Raw genomic sequence first — 15483 nt, 5'->3', positions numbered from 1 at the left:
AAATCAACTATAAATCATAATTAAAAAATTAAATCAATTAATTAATAAGAAAATCATTAGCGTCCTATTGCGTTGACTTCTCAATTGAAAAATCAACTATAAATCATAATTAAAAAAGACAAATAAATTAAAATTATGAAAATCATTAGCGTTCTACTGCGTTGATTTCTCGATTGAAAAATCAACTATAAATTATAATTAAAAAATCAAATCAATTAATTAATAAGAAAATCGTTAGCGTCCTATTGCGTTAACTTCTCAATTGAAAAATCAACTATAAATCATAATTAAAAAAGACTAATCAATTAAAATTACAAAAATCTTTAGCGTCCTACTGCGTTGATTTTTCGATTGAAAAATCAACTATAAATCATAATTAAAAAGTCAAATCAATTAATAATAATAAGAAAATCGTTAGCGTCCTATTGCGTTGATTTCTCAATTGAAAAATCAACTATAAATCATAATTAAAAAAGACAAATCAATTAAAATTATGAAAATCTTTAGCGTCCTACTGCATTGATTTCTCAATTGAAAAATCAACTATAAATTATAATTAAAAAGTCAAATCAATTAATAATAATAAGAAAATCGTTAGTGTTCTACTGCATTAAAATTTGATATACTTTAATGCGGCAAGTTATACTTTGTCGAAATTTGCAGTAAAATTGAAAATATTTCTTATATATTTAGATTCTGTAGCGATATTGTTATTATAGCAATACTACTTCAATTAATACAAAATTGTTACTTTTCAACTTTCGCTAAAATTTACAGTTTCTTTTGATAAGGCTTGTTTGCATCCGAAAATGATAAAGGAATGATAAAGTGATTATCTTGTAAATAAAAGTTATTTTAAAATAAAATAAGCTTTTTATTTTAAAAATAAGCTTTTTATTGTAAAATAAGCTTAAATCATATTGCAATTTTTAAAAGTATATTAATTAGAAAATTCGCAAATTTATTATATAAAATTGCCAAATTTGCGAAAAAAATATTAAATCCTAAAAAATTATTGAAATAATCATAGAAGCCAGGATTACATTAATTATATATACAAATTATACAAATTTTGTGTTATTCCAAATTTTATAAAAATTGGCCTTTTTACAAATTTGGATTTTGCCAAACTTATTAAACTTATTCAAACACTAAACAAATGAGCAGAAAAAGGTCAGTCTCTAGTATACTTAACGATCTTGATGATGAAGAATCACCTTCAAATCAGCCATCTTCTACTCATAGAAATAGATCAATTTCTAGTATAATAAACGAAGAAATAGTATCTTCTGCTAGATCAACAAGTAATAAAAGAAAACTAGTAGTTTGTAATTGTCCTGATTGTGATGGCGACTTGGTGGATTCTCGCACAAAAGAAATTCACAATTCCAGACATCAAGAATACCAAGATTCGCAAGGTACAATTTCGTCTCAAGTTCGTCAACTTGAAATAGGTGAAACATCAACACCCGCTTCAGCTGGACAAATGATTGATGAATCTATTAGACAAGAATCTGAAGAATCAGATAACAGTAATCAAGATGATGTTGATGATAAATATCAAGATGTCGAATTTAACTTCTTACCTTGACAATGTGCAAGAAAGTATATAAATCGTCTGGAAATTTCAGAAGATCCAGAAGATTCATCATCATCCAAATATACTACAGAGAAAGATATCTACAGTAATACATTGTCTATAGGCAGTGAATCAGATAATGATCCAATTTCTGGAATTTCTGAAATTTTTGAAGACTATTCACCACCTAGTTATGAACCATTTCAAAACCCACCATATTTAGAATCGAATTATGATCGATTTTTATGGATGTTACTTTGGATAATGAACTTTCGAACAAGATTCAATATCGCAGAGACAGCTACTGAGACTCTAATAAAATTTATGAAATTGGCCCTGTGCGAATTCAGTAGTGATGATTTTAATGATTTTTCAGATTCGCTTTACTTAACAAGAAAGAAGCTTAGATTAAACGACCAATTTCATAGTTTTGTACCTTGTCCGAAATGTCACAAATTGTATAAAAAAAAGGAAGTGGTAGATTTCAAACAAGAGGACAATCCTGCTATAATGAAATGTCAACACATAGAATTTCCCAATTCTTCAGTTCATAGATCACGTCTTTGCAATATGGCATTGTCTGAAAAAATTAGCGTATTAACAAATCGAACAATAATACAACCTAATTTAATGTATCTGTTTACTGGAATTAATCAACAACTTGCCACTATGTTTTGTCAGCCTGGGTTTGAAAATTCTCTCTGACATTGGGCTAATCGGTCGAATTTTGATAATATTTTGACTGATATATATGATGGGCAAGTGTGGAAGAATTTTAAAGAATCGGACAATGAAGATTTGCCAAATTTTTTCAGAAGCGAAGTGGCCAATTCTCATCTTGGCTTGATGCTGAATCTTGATTGGTTTCAGCTATATGATAGTACCATTTATAGTATCGGTGTCATATATGCCGCTATATGCAATTTGCCACACGATATCCGATTCAGATGTGAAAATTTATTGACTCTCGGCATTTTACCTGGGCCAAAGGAGGTCAGCCTACATAAAGTGAACCACTATTTAGCACTAATAGTTAACGAATTGGAAACACTCTGGGCTGGATTAACACTAAATCGTACTTATGAATGCGAAAATGGAAAGAGAGTTCGTGGCGCTTTAATCTTAGTATCATGTGATATTTCCACTGCAAAAAAATTTGCGGTCATGTTTCTGCCTTAGTTTCATGTCACAGGTATGAGAAAAAAGCAAATTATGAAAATAGACAGCATAATTTTGCCGGAATGGATGATGTAAGGTATTCTGCTTGAGATTCGAATGAGTACTAACAAAATGCATTAGGTTGGCAAAGATGCAACTCAGACGCTGCTAGAAAGCGCTTCGTCAAAGAAACTGGCGTTAGATGATCCGAATTGTTGCATCTATCATATTTCAACCCTATTAGATTTATTACAGTCGATCTAATGTATTGCTTATTTCTGGGCATTGCAAAGTGGATAGTAAAACGAATTTGGATTGATGGGGGTATTTTGACACCAAATTCTTTGAACAAAATTCAGAAAAAAATGGACGAGTTTCAGATACCATCCGATTTAGGTCGAATTCCAGGAAAAATTCATAGTGGAGAGGAATTCACCAATTTTACGGCCGATCAGTGGCAAATATTCTTTACAATTTATTTAACTGTATTACTTTGGGAACACCTTTCAGATGTAGATAGAAGAATCCTGAATTATTTTGTCAGGATTTGTTTGATTTTGGTAAATCAGATTCTAGAATCTAATTTGGCGGATGAAGCCCATAGAAGTCTTATCGAAATAGTCAAATTAATTGAGAATCACCACGGCAGAGATAAAATCACACCGAATCTTCATCTTTCTCTACATTTGTGTGATTGCTCATCTGATTATAGACCATTATATGTGTTCTGGTGTTTCTCTTTCTAACATATGAACGGTATATTAGGTAAATATCCATTAACGATTTTTTAACGATTTTAACAATTTCAATATTAGCTTATAATTTATTGATTTTGCACTTTTAGGTTTGTTACCAAACAGCAACAGGAAAATTGAGTCTGAACTTATGCGTCGATTAATGTTTGATAAACAAATCGAAAATATCATAAGTTCAGGTATCGAAGTAAAAGGTCTCGAATTGCTAAACAGTCAGCGTACTATCGGATCCCTTTCAGTTACTGATAAATTTTTGTCAGATGGGATACATCGATTTTGGCTGAATTCACAAAATATTAAAGATTCACAGATTTCTGGTAAAGAAAACTTCCCAGGTGAATTTCTCAAGCCGGTATCTCATAATATACTACTTTCAAGTGAAATGTTAAATTTAATGGTTGAATATTACAATGCGACTTACGAATCATTTGGATTTCGGAGGCCTCTTGTAGAAGGTTTAGATAACGATATAATAATTAGGGTCAAAATTAACCAATTCGGAAGGTGTCAGATTGGTTCAGAAGTCGTTTCAGGATCATTATCGTTAAGACATGTAAAAAGTTCGTACGTCTTAGTGAAATTTATTACGGATGATGAAGATGTCGACACCTACCTAGGTCAAATTCAGTATTATTTTACTCACGTAGTAGACTTTCTGGATGGTCCCGTCAAACATTTTCTAGCATACGTTCGTTGGTATAAATACGCAAATTCAACTAATATTCGATACTATTTCAGCAGTGATGAAATTTGTAATATTGAGTTGTGGAATACCGAATTTTATCCAATAAGTCGTGATTGTATAATACCTGTGCATCATATTTTAGGTAAATTTGTACCAGTAAGTTACAAAATCTCAAACCGGTAAAATGCAAAAGAGTATTTAGCCGTAAATCCAATTAGTAGAAAATACCAATTATAAACTTATAAGTTTTAGACATAAATTTATAATAAATTGAGTAATTGACTATAAATTTGGTGTTGATTTTTTCCGAATTTCTGAATTTTAATGACAAATCATGTTTTTCAAAAGTTAATTTTGATGACTTTTTTTGTATCAATCAGCCGTCAATCAAAGATAATGATTTTTTGCTGAATTTTTATTGAATTTTTATTGAATAAATTTTATTGAATTGTCAATTTTCCATAAATCAGAAGTACATATTTGAATATTGGGTAAATTTTAGATTGATTTGTCATTTTGTCCGATTTTTTTTTGATTTCAACCAGCATCAATCAGCCGTCAATCAAATATGATGATTTTTTGCCAAATTTTTATTGGATTTTTATTGAATTTTTATTGAATTGTCAATTTTCCATAAATCAAAAGTACATATTTGAATATTGGTAAATTTTAAGTTGATTTGTCATTTTGTCCAATTTTTTTTTTTGATTTCAACCAGTATCAATCAGCCGTTAACCAAATATGATGATTTTTTGCTGGATTTTTATTAAATTGTCTGATTGGCATCAATCAGATATGCCGATTTGTAATGTCAGTCGATTTTGGTCTGATTTTTTGCTGATTTTCCATATGTCCAATTTTTTTGATTTCGACCAGTGTTTATAATTATATACTTTACTAAAAATGGCTATTTTTTTAAAATACTTTTATAATATTCCTATTATACTTTTGTAATACTGACATTATTTTGTAATGGTTGAAATTGTTTTTATGTATTTCACAATTAATTACAAAGAATATATCACAAGGGCTAATAAAAGTATTACAAATCATAATTTCAAAACAATTTAAACATTATGTTGCAATGGTATTTGCAATGGATTTATTATTAATAATATAATTATAAATTGAAATTATTATGAAATTGTATTGCAATATTTATAATATTAATATGAAATTGTATTGCAATGGTTTATATATCTTAATATAAAATTGTATTGAGGGAGTAGCAATGGCTCTCCCCCTATAGGCATTAATTGGCCTCTACCTGTTTACAGAGGAGGGGCTTTTCGTAAAGCATTAAAATCAATAGATATATATATATGTGTATATATTAGTATATATATACATCTAAAAAAAAATATACATATAAAATTTTTTTTGGAGGAAACCTCCTATTTATATTAATTTAAGTATTACATGTGTCACGTGATATCAAATTGCGCCTGCTGCGGTATAGCGAAAAAAAAATTAAGCTTTTTTTAGTAAAAGCTTAATTTTTTTCTCCCACGGCCTTTACTTTTTTTCGCTTCCCCTCAATTTTACCCTTTTCCCTCTTGTCCCTTCTTCCCCTTTCTTTTGCCCTTTCATTTCTATCCTTTCCCTTCCTTTTCTCCTTCTGCTTCTTTACTGCCAGAATCTTTCAAAAAATAACGGAATGGTGAATTTCGAAGCGTTCTTCAAAACTTCGCTTCGAAACTTTTAAACTTTTTTTTTAAATTTTTAGGAAACGTTTCTAACGCTTCCTATATTTATTTTTTTAGACTTTTGGCTAGCTTTCGACTTCAGAATTTGGAAATGGTAAGTTTTGAAGCGTTCGCTTCAAAACTTTATTAAAATTATTTTTTTTTAATTTTTTTAGAAAACGTAACTAACATTTCCTATATATTTTTTTTTGTAGGACTTTCGGTGAGTTCGACCTTGAATTTAAAAATGGTAAGTTTCAAAGAATTTTCTCTTCAAAACTTTTAAATTTTATTTTTTATTCTTTTTATTAGGAAACGTTAGCTAACGTTACCTTTAATTTTTTTTTTGTAGATCGAGAGAGTTGAATACTTACGGAAGCTTTGAAATGGTGAGTTTTGTAGTGTTACAAAACTTGGATTTATTTTTTAATTTTTTTTATTAGGAAATGTTTGCTAACGCTTTCTTTTCTTTTTTGTAGGTTCGGAATATCTGTTTCGCCCTCCTTCATTTAAAAGTCTCACCTCAAGTACAAGTTCAAGACTAGTATGTATCAGCCCGATTGCTCGTACCTTGTTGCTGAAGTAAATTTACATGAGAGCAAGATTGAACTTCAACCAGAAAAAAATATCAGGATATGGACCAGTCGATTTCGCAATTGATTTACTCCAAACTGCAAAAACTGTCAGTGTGACAGAGATATGGAGTAAGGTAAGTTTCATTTTATTACGAAACTTATAATAAAGAAAATTTTTTATACTAGGAAACGTTCACTAACATTTCCTTTCTTTTTATAGGGTCCGTTTCTGGGAATTTGGAAATCAGAAAATGAAGAGTTTCGTACGTTTCATTATGAAGTATCCTGTTGTTTTTTTTTTTAATTAGAAAATGTTACTAACATTTCCTTTTTTATTTCTTTTAGCGAAACGGTTTGCTTTCTTTTTTAGATTGCCATGTCCTGGACGCGTAGGATTTCAGTAGAGGTTTACAAAAAACAAAAATTTTTTTTTCTTTCTTTTAGCGAAATGTACTAACGTCTCATTTTCCTTTTTTTAGACGGCTTATTCTTGGTTATGGACGCAATTTCAGTAAGTTTTTTTTAAAAATGCTTATTTTAACACAACGTTAAAAATAAGCCAATTACTAACGTTTTGTTTTTGCATTCTGTAGGTGGCTCTTCGAGTTTTATTTTCTAGATGACTATTTCTTTAGATCTTCGGGTACTTGGCGCGTAGTATTTGCCAGATTTTCGATTTTTTACCGACAAATAAGAAATTTACTTTAAAAGCTCAACCAGGTCTACAGACGCGTGGGACGCATGAGTTTTGGTATTCATTTTTTTCTTTCATTTATTTATTTATTTTAACGGACTGTAACTAATAGTTCATTTTTTTCTTTTTTTTTAGGTTGTTAGCTCTTCGGGTTTCTTTAGATATCGATATCTTTGGATATCTTTGGACGTGTAAGTTTTATTTGGATTTCTTAATTTACTCATTTCAACAAAAGTTCTAACAGCTCATTTTTTTTTGCTTTTTTATATATTTTTTTTTGTTATAATTTTTTTTTGTTTTGTAGGAATCTGGCGTCTAATCTTGGATTAATTATGGATTCTGGTGAGTATTCAAAAAATTTGGAAAATAACAAAAAATAAGTTTTTTGACAACTTTTATTTTTTTGTAGTTCCAGGTTCCCAAGTACATTTTGAAAGAAAATTTCAAACTACTATTGGATGAATGATGGTAAGTTTCGAAGTGAAGTTTAACTTCGAAATCTGTAACTTTTTTAATCAAAGAAACAGTTTACTGATTATTTCTTTAATTATTTGTAGGTTTCATTCCTTGGAGTGGTGGATATGGTCATTAAAAGGCGAGTTTCGAAGTTACGAATTCTACTTTGAAACTTGTTTTTTATATAAGAAATGGTCTATTAGCTATAATATTTTTATTACACTAAATATATAATATAAATAATGTAACAATTGCATAATTAATTAAAAAAACTATTACAAATCCATTATAAAATTATATAAATGTATTTTGAAATATTACAATTGTATTATAAATTCATTAAAAAAGAATTGTAAAACTATTACAAACTAATTACAAAACTATTATATTTTTTTGACATTATTTTGACATGAAATTATAAGCCTAGATAACATGGTTTTAATGGTTTACACAATGCATTAAAACCATATAAAAATAGTATTATAGCTATGTCAAAAATATATCAAAAAAATAGCTATTTTTAGCAAAGTAGAGTTAAAAGTTTTTTCAGAACTTTATATTTCAAGAATATTAGCCTTTTAATAGTTAAAGAAGATGTCATAATCACAAATCTTTGAAAAAAATTTCAGTAATTTTACTAGTAATTTTATTAATTAATTTATTATATTATAAAATTTTTATTTAATTGTAATCTGTTATTATATTAAATAATATTCATTATAAAATTTAATAAAATAAATAAAATAAAATTTAGAATTTAGAAAAAAAACTTATTTTATTATTATTAATAATAATTTTTAAAAATTATATTTTACATCATAATATTCAATACTACAGCTTATAACAGGGCGGACATGCTTATTATTATCTGATGATCATTAATTAATTTAGTAATATACCTGCTGATCATTTAATTCTTAATATTAACTTAAACTACTTACAAAACTTAATCAATAATACTTGGATTTGTTTAAAAAAAATTAAATATAAAAGTTAAAATAAGATAAATTTATAAATAAAATTTGAAGATACATTAATATCTGAAATTTTTAATTAGAGCAAATTAATAATCGCACTAAAAATTGATGGCAGAAAATAAATATATATGGCAAAAGGTTAAAACTTTGTATAGATATTCTTTACATTATATAGGACTCCGCTTACTTATAATAAAGATCATTGTAGAAAATTGGCTCTTTACTATTAGTTTTTACCTTACTTTTTTCTTAAGTTCTATTGGTTAATTAGCTAAAAAGGAAAAAAATCATAATAATGTAATATAAAATTTTCTTTTATAGTAGGATCTGCAAAGAATTTTATATATGATTTTTACCTTAGGCCTGAAATGACCTATCTTATAAGTAAGCGAGGTCCTCATTATATATAATCTATGAAAAAAATAATACAATACTAGCAGCAGGGGGCGTGGGCAGACCAAGTAATCTTAACCTGGGACCGCAGGAAAGAAAGTTATTAAAATTCGTATTCCAGAATCCCCCTGCTGCTAAAAATGAATGCCTATTAATTTCACCATTCTAGGGCTCTCAAAATATAGTTCTAGTATATCAATAAAATTTGTATTCTTAAAATGTTTTCTAGTCTCCTTTTTCTTAATAAAATTACTAATTTGTTTTCTTGCCTTTGCGCGCCTTCCTGATTATAATCTTGATATAATAAAAATGTACACCTAGTAGTAAGTATGTGTAATGCTATTTTCACCGGCGAACTTCAAGAACGATAGTTGACAAATAATGTACTCCAGCCCTTCTTACTTATCTAAATCATAAATTTGTTTTCTTACCTTTGCGCGCCTTCCTGATTATAATTCTGACATAATAAAAATTTACACCTATGGTATGAAAAAAAAATTCAGATATAGATAGAAAGTATTACTATGAGTGTAAAAAAAAAATGGGTATGGATAGGAAGTATTACTATAGGTGTAAAAAAGTCAGATATAAATGCGCGTTTGATATAGGAGAATAAGTATGCTACCTTATTTAATGTATGCTATTATATGAGGCAAATAGGATTACCTCTAGACAAAATAATATGATATAAATGCATATACATGTATATATTGACTTTCAGGATCTCCAACACTAGCCCGTCACTAGCTTATTACTAGTCCGTTACTATTCCATTACTAGCCCGACACTAACCTGTCATTAACCCTGCTCTCCTGCTTCTTCAGTTTTGTTCACTAACAGCTCTAGAAGCAATTCATCAATTTTCATCTGAATTAAATCATCGGCATTAGCTTTATCCCGAAGCCTATTAAAATATTGGATTACATAATAGGTATCAGAATGCTTTCTACAAAGGCCAGGTTCAGAGCTAGTCGGCTTGCCACAAACCTTACAGGAGATGCGGGTTTAGCTTTCCAATGTTCAAAACACCTTTCAGGCTGACGACAAGTCCGCCCACAGACGTATCCAGTCATGAGTAAATAATTGCAATAATATTCACCTATCATGGTAATAAGAAATAAATATTTTATTTTAAACAAAAGTTTTTGCTATATTAATACAAACATTCAAAATGGTTAACTATAAAGATATCAAATTGGCATTAGTTGAGATAATCAAAGTAACATATAGCCAAGGCACGAAAAAATATGATAAAATGGGATTGTCATATGTGGGCTATTTGAAAACAATGCAACGTAAAAGAGATCCAGATGATCATTGCAGATATATAGCAAAGCAGCGATCTCCAAATGAGGAAGTTTATAATGAAAGAATGGCGGATTTCAAAGACTGGTATAATAAAGAAGTGTATCAGAGTCTTGAAAAGTTATACAAATTATATATCTTATTAGCGAACTAAGAAGAGGTTGTGTAAAAAAGATCTATAGAAAAAGTAAATGAAATGCTTAAACTTCATGACTTAGAAATCTAATTCGCAAGCACTCATCGAGGTGGTAATTGTACATCCTTTACGATTTGAAGCTTCTTTCTTACAAAGGATCTTTTTGGGCCATTGCCCTCATCATTTATTAGCCAGTACAAGACCAGCTGATTTTTTTGCACTAGAGATTCACGAATATGATAAATTTGGGGAGACCAATTACAATCGATTGACATCGTCTCCCACCTTTTAATTCACCAGGATTAAGCAAATATCTTACTAAGACATCATGGGATAATCTAGGCTCATCAAACCCAATAGGTCCTTCTCGTGGCTTGGAAGCTTTAGAAAGATATGTTCTTTTTTTCGAGCTTCAGCAGGAGAAATACCCAAAAGTCAAGTTACAGAATTGTCAAGCTCTACAAGAAAAATTGGAAGGTTTTTTACCCAAGCTCGACAGCGCTCAGTAGGAGGTAATCTCATTTCAACACTATCTTGAATAAAGAATGCCCATTCTTAAAGTGTACGATTAAATCTCTCAACAATACCTATAGATTCTTTAGAATTAGCTAGTTGAATTTGGATACCATGTTCGTTCATTAGTATGATAACATTACTTTGAAATTCTACGCCCCCATCTACCATTAAAACTTTAACTTTAGACCAGATAATTGGGCATATTCGGGAGTTAAAAAGTTTCACAAATCCTTTAGCCATACTAGCAGAATCACGTCACAAAGGATAAGTCCATTTAGGACGGGTAGCAATATCTACACAATTAAGTGCAAATTTATAAGTTTTATTTTCAATTCGATCATAAGGCATATAGCATAAATCAGCTTGAATAACTTCCATAGGTACAGTAATATTATTAAAAGACGCTTATGGAATATACTTAGGCTGAGGCTTATGAATCTGATACAAAGCCTGTTTGTTAAGCCAATTTTTTATTATGGCCAAAGTAAACACATATCTAGCTCTTTTACAAGCAGTTTTGATTTTTCCAGCAGTCCGATAATATTTCTCAGGTCTGTAATAAAGTTTTTGGAAAGAAAGATTCCGATCTAAGTCTTGCACTTTTTGAGGATCTATATAAATAACCGGTCTTTCGGCTTGGCGCTCTCCCATTTCCAATTTTTATAATTACGAAAAAAAGCTGGTATCTATTAAGTCAGATTCTACTCATTAGCTGAGGCACTTTTTTCTTTGTGCTTCTGCCTTACCATTATCTCTTTTTGCAGGTTTAGGGAGTGACAAACCTTAAAGCGGATTGCAAGGAGATCGTTTTATTTCTAGCCTGAGATCAAATACAATAAATTCACCTCTTCGAAGGTAGCTATTAATAACCATAGATGCATTTTTCACATCAACATGTCGAAAAGTAAAAAATCAGGCATCAATCAGTCACCAATCGGTCACCAATCAGGTACCTGATTGGTAACCGATTAGTAACTGATTGGCATTTTCGCCAAATATCGTCACCAATCAGGCAGTTTGCTAACTTTTGATCCAGTGATCAGAAAAGAATGAAATATAGCTCATTGGAATCGCCTCAACAAGACGAATCTAATGGTAGTAAAATCGCATCTCTAGGATTAATAGTTAATAAAAAATTAAATAAAATATAAATGATACATTTTTATTTTTTATATTTTACTTAATTTCTCATCAAGTATTAATCCTAGAAATGAGATTTTACTACCATTAGATTCGTTATGTTGAGACGATTCCAATGAGCTATATCTCATCCTTTTCTGATCACTGGATCAAAAGTTAGCAAACTGTCTGATTGGTGACGATATTTGGCGAAAATGCCAATCAGGCACCAATTGGTGCCTGATTTTTCACTTTTCGACCTGTGCAAGGGTGCCCCATTATTTATTTCATTTATCGTATGTATATTTGCCATATGAATTTATTTGAAGGCAAAGTTTTTTATGATTTTTTTTTCCTGATGGCTATCAGCGAAATTATTATTCATATGTATATTTTTTTCAAATATGGAAAAAGGGAGTTCAGAATCAAACCAATATCAAACTAATAAAAGACCAATAATAAACTAATTTAAAACAAATATGATATTTAAAGTATATATATCCTAAACCTATTTTTTATTTGAATCATGATTATAGTACGCTATATTGTAAAGAAAGCAAACTACATATATGTAACAAACCAATGCCAGACTAATGCCAGACTAATGTCAGACCAATATCAAATAAATTTTCTACAAGTTTTTTATTAGTATTATACAGATTTATTACTAGCAAACTATGAGCAAAAAACAAACAACCCATACTCGTAAATTTCTTAGATCAGATGCCTGACGCTTGTCATCTGAAGCTATTGAAGAAATTAGAAATGCTCAGAATAATATTCCAGATGCTCGGCATATTATGTGTAAAAAGCATCGTATAGGATCAACAACATATCAAAAAATAATTGATAATAAGAGGCCTCCTAAACCTACCGAGGAATGGTGCAGAATCATAGAATCTGTCAGCATCTCTGACCAGATTTCAGAAAATAATCAGGAATCTTTACATAATACTTCCTCCTCTACTATCATACAAGAAGATGGGATCACTCATATGGAATATCCTATGGATAATGAGAATGATGCAAATTCTAATAGTCTGAATACAGTAACTAATGGGCGAAAAGATAAAGTTAGTCAGAAAAAAAAGGCTAGTATAAAGCCAAAAGATGAATTTTCTTCTGCAGATAAAGTAGCCAATTCTTTTAAAGATGATACATCTAGACGGGAATTTGATCTTAATAAATTAGTAAATATTACTAGAGAAGCTGTCATGCATCCGATCTATTCTCCATAAGTCGTAAGCATTTTTCTGCAAGAATATTACCTGCATTTAATGCCATGTCAAGCCATCTCTCAGTTTTTAATAGTTGCTCTTCAAGCTTTACGCACTTTTTTTTAAGTCCTCTTCACTATTTGGGCTAGAGGAGTTGGTAGATGTTTGGTCCTGATCTTCTTTTGACGGATCTTTGACTACCGGGGCCTTGCTAAAGGTTGGGATAATATATGCCTTTCCATGTAACTTTATGCGAAACTGGTTTTTATTTGGATCGGGAATGCCTTGAACCTTTCGAATGTTTGACATACCAAAAAATAGCATTGGTTCTGTTTCACCATTATCAATATGAACAAAATTTCCAATAACTGTGACCGTCTTATCTTTTTTATCATTCAAAGTAACTGGCACATCTGTATATCATCCTAATGAATCGGTGATATATTTGGAATTGCCCTTTATAGCAAAATTAGATGGTTTATCAGCCTTCCATCCAAGCGCCTTGATTGCTGGATCATTTATACTACTGAACTCACTGGCGGTATCTAAAAAAAGATTTAGAAATAATTAAGTCATTTATATTAGCATTCAGATATTGTAAAGATGACAACTACTCATCTGATTCTTTCGATTCCTCCTCCTGAGCCTTTCGAGACAAGCACATTTTTCGTATCGGTGGTGAGAGCTTAGACAATAGCTGATTGTACGTTTCAGGTTGGCTAGATTCTAGGGGTGAGATTGCATTAGTATCACTGGCCAGCTTTCTCATTTACCTGTTTTTTTTTTCCAGTGCATAATACCACCCATTTTCTACTTTGTTATAACCATCTTCTTCATTATCTGAATCTGAAGGCATATATTGGGGCTGTGTAGATGGAAGTTGAGGATAGTAACATTGAGTAAAATTGGATTTAGCTACAGGATTTAACCTTGGGCAATCGTTCTTCTTATGCCCTTTCTGTCTGCAATTACTGCAATAAAAAGGCTTTTGAGATTGATCATTAAGTGATCTCCTAGCAAACTTAAATGTCATCTGACCAATTTCATCTATTTTTGACTCTAATCTATCGATTCTAGATGATTGCAACTTTTCTGGCTTTTGCGGTTTAGGAGGTGGCTCATAAGCTTTTGTGACTACTCTCATTATTTCTTCCCTAGTAAGTGTATCAGGGATAGGATTAGCGCTTTCATATGTATCAAGAAGCTGTTCCATATTTTTAGGAGGAACTGGTGGAGGTATCTTTTTAGTTTGCTGGACTATTTGTGATTGGAAATCGGCTTTTTGTTTTTCTAATAAAGACTGGTATTCAGTTTTTTGCTGTGCTAGTGCATTCTGGATTGCTTTTTGCATATCTTCTAAAGATATTCCATGCTGTTGTGACTTGTGAGGTTGAAACAGGTGAAAGTTCATATATTTGCCAAGATGCTCGATTAGATACTAGTGGATCAGATGTTCTATCTCTTTTATGTCTAGCTATTCGGCGTAATTCTATCTCATAAAGCTTTTTAGCTAATTCATCTAATGGCAAATGTTCACCAATATCTTCAGCTTTTTCAAGCCATAAAAGTGGTAAAGCATCTAAGAACTTTCTACGTAATTCTTTAGGTCTATAGTTGGCTCGTCTATCTATTTGTAATATTTTTCTATATAATTCATCTATAGTCAATTAGTCATGTCTCCCTTTCTGATTGTTCCATACATCAAATCCTGAAGTTCCTCTTCTACTGTAGGGAAATAAGTTTTTAGCCACCATACGGCTTGACCAAATCGAATATCAGCTACTGTATTTCCAGCATTAGCATTTGGTGCATTTACAGAAGCATTAGTAGGACAGCCACCTGCTATATGCCAGTCTTCATTCCAAGCATCTTCTACAGCTCTTAACTTGACTATTGCATTTCCTGGTTGGCCAACAGCCTCATTTAATGCATTAGCTCCTATTTGTACTGCAGTTCGCCCATTTACTGCAACTAAGTTAACCTGCCCTGTATTATCGAGTAAGTTAGTTAGCTCCCAATTCTGCTTTGTAGTAATCTCATCATCGAACCATTCTAAAGTCCTTCCTCTCATACAGGCTCTTAAATGTCCTATTGCATTATCTCTTCCTGTTGGAGGACCTGCTGCATTATCATTTGAATTTATTCTTCGATTCTGCAAGTCTAGTCTAAGTTGTGCAAGAAAGTCTGGGATACTATCATCCCAGTCAAAATATGGATGAGGTATTCCTGCCAT

The 15483-nt window shown here is 30.7% G+C and overlaps 4 protein-coding genes across 4 annotated transcripts; 3 read left to right on the top strand and 1 right to left on the bottom strand.

Moving 5' to 3' along the window:
* Nucleotides 1–6454: 6454 nt before the first annotated feature.
* Nucleotides 6455–7593, top strand: OCT59_020613 (uncharacterized protein; the record flags this gene model as incomplete). The annotated part of the gene is made up of 6 exons (XM_066149302.1): nucleotides 6455–6571; nucleotides 6658–6700; nucleotides 6917–6948; nucleotides 7267–7322; nucleotides 7436–7473; nucleotides 7541–7593. 6 exons carry the CDS (start codon nucleotides 6455–6457, stop codon nucleotides 7591–7593), a joined length of 339 nt encoding a protein of 112 aa, XP_065990222.1.
* A 2535-nt stretch (nucleotides 7594–10128) lies between these two features.
* OCT59_020612 (uncharacterized protein) lies at nucleotides 10129–10416 on the top strand (the record flags this gene model as incomplete). The annotated part of the gene is made up of 1 exon (XM_066149301.1): nucleotides 10129–10416. The coding sequence occupies one exon, from the start codon at nucleotides 10129–10131 to the stop codon at nucleotides 10414–10416; it is 288 nt and encodes a 95-aa protein (XP_065990221.1).
* Nucleotides 10417–12833: 2417 nt separating this feature from the next.
* OCT59_020611 (uncharacterized protein) lies at nucleotides 12834–13271 on the top strand (the record flags this gene model as incomplete). The annotated part of the gene is made up of 1 exon (XM_025326096.2): nucleotides 12834–13271. One exon carries the CDS (start codon nucleotides 12834–12836, stop codon nucleotides 13269–13271), a length of 438 nt encoding a protein of 145 aa, XP_025177918.2.
* Nucleotides 13272–13358: 87 nt separating this feature from the next.
* OCT59_020610 (uncharacterized protein) lies at nucleotides 13359–15483 on the bottom strand (the record flags this gene model as incomplete). The annotated part of the gene is made up of 6 exons (XM_066149300.1): nucleotides 13359–13663; nucleotides 13787–13795; nucleotides 13865–13947; nucleotides 14024–14631; nucleotides 14690–14873; nucleotides 14951–15483. The coding sequence occupies 6 exons, from the start codon at nucleotides 15481–15483 to the stop codon at nucleotides 13359–13361; spliced, it is 1722 nt and encodes a 573-aa protein (XP_065990220.1).

The sequence above is a fragment of the Rhizophagus irregularis genome, chromosome 3, assembly GCF_026210795.1.
Source record: "Rhizophagus irregularis chromosome 3, complete sequence".
Taxonomy (NCBI): domain Eukaryota; kingdom Fungi; phylum Glomeromycota; class Glomeromycetes; order Glomerales; family Glomeraceae; genus Rhizophagus; species Rhizophagus irregularis.
Note: the sequence above shows the minus strand (reverse complement) of the source record. Positions and strands in the feature narration are given on the sequence as shown.